This window comes from Grammomys surdaster, unplaced genomic scaffold (assembly GCF_004785775.1).
Source record: "Grammomys surdaster isolate TR1022 unplaced genomic scaffold, NIH_TR_1.0 126121, whole genome shotgun sequence".
Lineage (NCBI taxonomy): Eukaryota > Metazoa > Chordata > Mammalia > Rodentia > Muridae > Grammomys > Grammomys surdaster.
In genome coordinates this window covers 2,111,553-2,117,268 of record NW_021620929.1, presented here as the reverse complement: position 1 = coordinate 2,117,268, position 5,716 = coordinate 2,111,553, and the positions used below count along the sequence as shown (strand labels likewise).

At 46.8% G+C, this 5,716-nt stretch overlaps 1 protein-coding gene across 1 annotated transcript; it reads left to right on the top strand.

Annotated features, from left to right (window-relative positions):
• Efcab9 (EF-hand calcium binding domain 9) lies at positions 1-5,136 on the top strand. Its single transcript, XM_028756504.1, has 4 exons — positions 1-183; positions 3,313-3,461; positions 4,165-4,341; positions 4,894-5,136. Exons 1-4 carry the CDS (start codon positions 48-50, stop codon positions 5,080-5,082), a joined length of 651 nt encoding a protein of 216 aa, XP_028612337.1. The 5' UTR covers positions 1-47; the 3' UTR covers positions 5,083-5,136.
• Positions 5,137-5,716: the final 580 nt, after the last annotated feature.

The window sequence follows — 5,716 nt, the reverse complement described above, 5'->3', positions numbered from 1 at the left end:
TCCATTCTGTATCAGGTTGCCAGAGCCTCTGGCTGAAAGCTGCCGTCATGAAGCTGACTCAGGGGTCTTTTTTGTGGTACCTTTACATGGACAAAATCTACTGCTTGCTGTCTTTGAGAAACATGAAAGCCTTGATGGAGTACTTTCATCTTCTGGATGCGCACCGCAGGAACACCTTGAATGGTCAGCCCCCTATCCCCTCATGCCCACCCTCCACTCCCACCCACCCCACACAGAGCCCAGAACTATCTCCTTAACTTTTATTTCATCTTGTGAAAGAAGCTCAGAGAGAAACTGCTGAAGGAGCTGGATGACAGTTCAGCGGTGAGGATGAGACCCTAGGCTGTGGGGACAAGCTGGGCTCTACCCACAGTTCCTTGGTGATTCGACTCAATGGGCATGCCATGTCTTTTTTTTAAATTAAGATGTATTTTTTGTATGTGAGTACATTGCTGCTGTCTTCAGACATACCAGATCCCATTACAGATGGTTGTGAGCCACCATGTGGTTGCTGGGAACTGAACTCAGGACCTCTGGAAGAGCAGTCAGTGCTCCTAACGACTGAGCCATCTCTCCAGCCTGCCATCTCCTCCTTAGGCCCAATTTCTTCTCCTACACTCTCATGTCTCTCCCACCTGTCATCCCCCTCCTCCTCCAGGGTCCTTTCCCACATTCATGTCGTTTTGTTTTGTTTGTTTTTTTGAGACCCACTGATTTTAATCAGATTCATCTGTGTTGTTTGGGAGTTCCCCAAAATATTGCCCATTAACTCTGAGTCTATACATTAACAGAAGGCCAGGTTGAAACACCCTGGGTTCTTTTTGAGCCTCGGTTTAAATAAGGTTCTTTTTTGGCCAAGCCAACCATCACTGTCACCTCACAGAGGGAAGTGTCACAGTGAAGAAAGAGCACCCTTGATTTTTATTTTATTTTTTTTGAGACAGGTCTCACTATGTAGCCTTGCCTAGCTTGGAACTCACAGAGATCCATCTGCCTCTGCCTCCTGAATGCTATGGTCAAAAGGTGTGTGCCACCACACCCAAGCCCTCCATAAAGCTTTTTGAGTTGTTTCAGTGGGTAACAAGGGGGAGACTGTAACCCAGCAGGAGACAGCTTTAGCTTGGGCCCAGGCCCCAGCACTGAAAAGAATGCACCAAACCATCTCTCAGAAAGCTAAGCTACCCTGTCTCCTTAGGGCATTTGTGGAACAGAGTCTCATCTCCCTAGTAACCACATAATTCCCCGATGACACAATATCCAGGAGGTCCACACTTGCTGTCTCATCACCAAGGGTAGGGACAGTGACCTGAGACCGCATGGCTTTCCTGAATGGCTTTACGTTTTGCCTCCTGGGAGAGCAGCTTCAGGCCTTGGGGATTTGGGTGACCAGAGTCATCTTACTGCAAAACAGCACTGATCCCATAGCGACAAGGGCCCCCGGGACATGTCTCTGGGAGCACCCTGCCACTACTACGTGTATAAAGCATATTGCTCTGAGTGTTCACACTGGGTGGGCACACCAGATAAGTTATCACCACACAAGATATAGTGACCATAGATTCACTGTGCTCCTGCCTGCTTCCACATGAGATTCCAAATGACAGAGATAATGTCGAGTCTTACATACTCAGCGAAGCCCAGAGGTAGTTTTGGTTGTCTTTGTGTTGTTTTGTTTTTTTCTTTAAAATATTTTCAAAAATATTTTATGTGTATGTTTGGCCGCATGTATGTCTGTGTATCACTTTTGTGCCTGGTACCCATGGATGGCAGAAAAGGGCAGGGTCTAACTCTATAAGCCAAGCTGGCCTTGCACTGATGGCAATCCTCCTGCCTCAGCCTTTGAGTGCTGAGAATTTTGGCAGGAGCCACTGTGAGGGGAAGAAGTGAAGGGGAAGATGAGCAGGATGGCCGCATGTTTGAGGCCCGCTGAGTCTTCACTTAGTGAGCTCCAGGCCAGCAGTCAGTAAGACTGTATCAACAACACAAAGCAAAACGAAACTAAAGGATAGAGAAGAAGCCACACAGAAAGTCACACTTGAAAATCCCAAAGCTAAGCAGTGATGGCACATGGCTTTAATCCCAGCACTCAGGAGGCAGATGCAGGCGGATCTCTTAGTTCAAGGCCAGCCTGGTCTACAGAGTATGTTCCAGAAGAGCCAGGGCTACACAGAGAAACCTTATCTCAATAAAATAAAATAAAACAAAATAAAATAAAATAAAAAAATAAAATAAAACAAAGGCAAAAACAAATGAAAAGAAAGGGAAGATCCTGTTCTTTAAGTTACAGTACTTGCCTCGGATATGTATCTGGTTGACTATGTGTTAACTAGTGCACAAAAGAGGCGGCTTTATCTTAATAGTGCACAGTTCTGCCCCTGAGACCCACGGACCCAAGAGCAGCTGCTACACTCATGCCAGAGCTGGGAGTAACATGGACTCTGTCCCAAGTTACACTTCCTGAGGTGGGAACTGTAGCTTGACAAGACCCCTAAGCACTTAATGGCCTTACAACAGGGTGTGCTATGCCTTCCTCATCAGGTTCTCAGGGCTTGCTAAGATGTGGCATTCAAGCGCTTAAAGCACAGGAAGGCTCCCTCCCTTCACAGCCAGAAGCCTTTGCTCTGAGTAAGCACAGAAACTCTAGTGGGTCAGAGGAGAGCATTTCTCATTTTTCAGACTTTCCCATTGTGATTAAAGGAACCATGGAGAAAGACTGAGGTAAACATTAGCATCTTTAAAAACTTATTTTGTGTCGGTGTCTGTCTGTGCAGGATGTATGTGGGCACATGTGTGCATGGGAAGGTCAGGGGACAACTTTGGGGAGTTCGTTTTCTCCTTTACATGTTGACTGTGGTTCTGAGAATCAAACTCTGGTCTCCAGGCTTGCATGACAAGTGTCTTTCCTGGCAGAGCCATCTCTCCAGCCCACATGTCAACATCTTTAGCTGAGTAAGAATGAAACCTCCTCTCCTCTAGCAAAGAACACTGTCACTCATCAGCACCTCGCCTGTCATTGGGTGACTGCAAAGTCGTCATGTGTGCCTGGGGTCAGGAGCCAAGCACTGACCAGCCCCATGTTGTCTGGGCATGTAAGTCAACTGTCAGGCAGCTTCAAGAACTTGGCCCACTGGTCTCCCACAGCAAAGGCTTGTGGAGTTGTGGAAGGTTCAGCATGAAGCCAGAAGCAAACCACTGTCATTCTTCTTTCCAATACAATACAGTGAGCTCCCAGGACCACCATCTTAGGGGTCTCCGGCTTTAGCATTTGGGGCTGTTGTAAGGCACTCCATCGTATTCTCCCCTTTCCCCTAGATGTGCTGTTCTTTCATTTCCTCCACCATGTGACTAACCTGAACAATTCCCAGATCAAGATGATATTTGACCTCCTGGACTGGACGGCTGTAGGAGAGATTGGTTTTGACCAGTTCTATGTGTTGGTTTGCATAGTGCTGGCACATCAGGCAAGTACTAGGGCTGGCCTGGGGCAGGTGAGAGGGGGCTGGGCTGCCAGCTCCCCTGATAAAGCAGACACTGAAGAGAAAGCCTCGTGGATGCCTTTTCACCACTACAGATGGGTGGAAGGAAAAAGAGATGAGAAATTCAGTTTTGGTTTCTGACTAGACCATCAGCTTAGTCATTCCAGCACCTTCCCGGCTTCCATCTGCAGTGGCTACCTGTCTTCAGCCTGCCCTCCCATCATGTCTCACCTTGTAAGGAAAATGTCCCTGACCACCTTTCTTGGCCTGCCTGTCCTCCAACGGGCTTCAAAACAATCCCAAGTACCTCACTCACTACTACCCTGGTCCTTTGGCTCAGAGACTTTCCTGCTGAGGCTGAAAGAAAAGGAAGAGGTGTGTTCTCTGTGTTTTGCCTTACCAAGAGACACCAGCTCCTGCTTCTTTAGCAGAGGGATCTTGCCCAAGTACCAAAGTCAAGGCTTGGAGAGATGGTTGGTGCATAGTGGCAGCTTGGGTTGTTAATTAAGCACAACTAATCACTTCCGAGTTTCTCTTGGGCCTTGTCCCTCTTCACATAGCCCTTTCCCCAGGTTTACTTGTTTGCCCTTTGCCCTGAGCTTTCTAGGAAATGTCTTGTGGCTATACAAACCTTGGAGTAACATCTTACAGGTAGCACCAAAATTCTCACACATTTCTCTCAAAATAGAACCATCTGGAAGATCACTTTATGTTCCGCCATTCCCGGCCAGTTTTTGACCTGCTTGATTTGGATGGGGAGTTGAATATAGGTGCGACCAATTTCGAGAACTACAGATTTCTCTTCAATATTAAAAAGCAGGAACTCCGAGACCTTTTCCATGACTTTGACATCACAGGTGACCGAGTAAGTGGAGATTTGGGACTCATGGGGCAGAGGGCCATGTCCTGCACAGTGGGTGGGAAAGATATGGCTGAGCCTGGCAAACAGGCTGGGTGGGACTGAGAAAAGACCTGAGACCAACAGGCCCTGCCTGGCAGAGAAAAGCTTGGCTAAGGTCCGTATCATGTAGTGTGGATACACCATTAGAGAGGTTTATGAGGAGGTAGACTAATGTGGTGATAACATGGTGGCCAGAGAAGTGTTTATAGATTCAAATAAGCAGAAAGGAAGAAATTCTTATGCTAGAACCAAGTGAGAAAAATTCTGAAAAGGCTCTGAGAGGATGGCGACTTCTGTCTTTGTAAAGGGAAGCAGGTGACCACAGTGGCAGCTGACACAGAAACCTGACAAAGTGGCCTTGCTCTCATGGTCTGCAACAGACCTGACTGTTCCTGAGCCCCACTCAACCTGTAACTGCCCCAATTCCTACACCGCTAAGTTTACAAGCATCCAGAATACCACACAATTACCTCCTAACTAAACTTTGTAATATTTTTCTCTCCCACCCAATAATAGCTGCTTAATTACAAGGAATTTAAACTGTACACAATCTTCAGCACTGACAAATCCATCGACAGAAAGAAAAGGAGGAAAGACAGAGAGGCAGCTCGAGAGAGAGAGAAAGAGAAAGGGAAAGATAAAGAGAAGTATCTTAATCTCAAGAGGATGTATTCAACTATGACGAGTCACAGAAGTCTCCTGTGACACAGAAGTGAGCATGACAAATTAAAATGAACATGGCCACAGTGGAGCATCAAAGTGCATGTCTGTCTGTCTGCTTTATTTATTCATTGATTCAGGATCAGGCTGGCCTCAGACTCACAGAGGTTCTCCTCCCGAGAACCTAGAATTAGAGGTGTATTCCATTCAAACTCAGTATTTTTTTAATTTTTTTTTTGAATCTGGGTCTCATGTAGCCCAGGCTGGCTTCAAACTTACTATATTGGTGAAGCTCACCTTGAGCTCTTGATCCTTTTGCCTCTAACTCCCAAGTGCTGGAATTCCAAGGTGTGTTCTTTCATGCCCAGCAAAGTGGGTGTCTATATCTGAGATACACTTTCAGCCCCAGGCAGCCCTTCTGTCCACAGGGCCATTTTCTTCTGCTTTTTAGCAGGCTGTGCTCACAGAGACATGATGGCTCTGGAGCCCAGCTGTTAAAAGGAAGTGGCCTTGTCTTACTCTTTGCCAATGGCCCAACGTTCTTGGGATCCTTTCTAGGCTAAGCCCACCTGAATGCCAGAGGCTCAAGTTGGCCAATGCCAACAAGGCAGGTTGACTTTAAAGGACACGGAAGCTGTTTCTTTCTCTTTTTTTCTTTGAAACTATGTTTCTTTGAAAC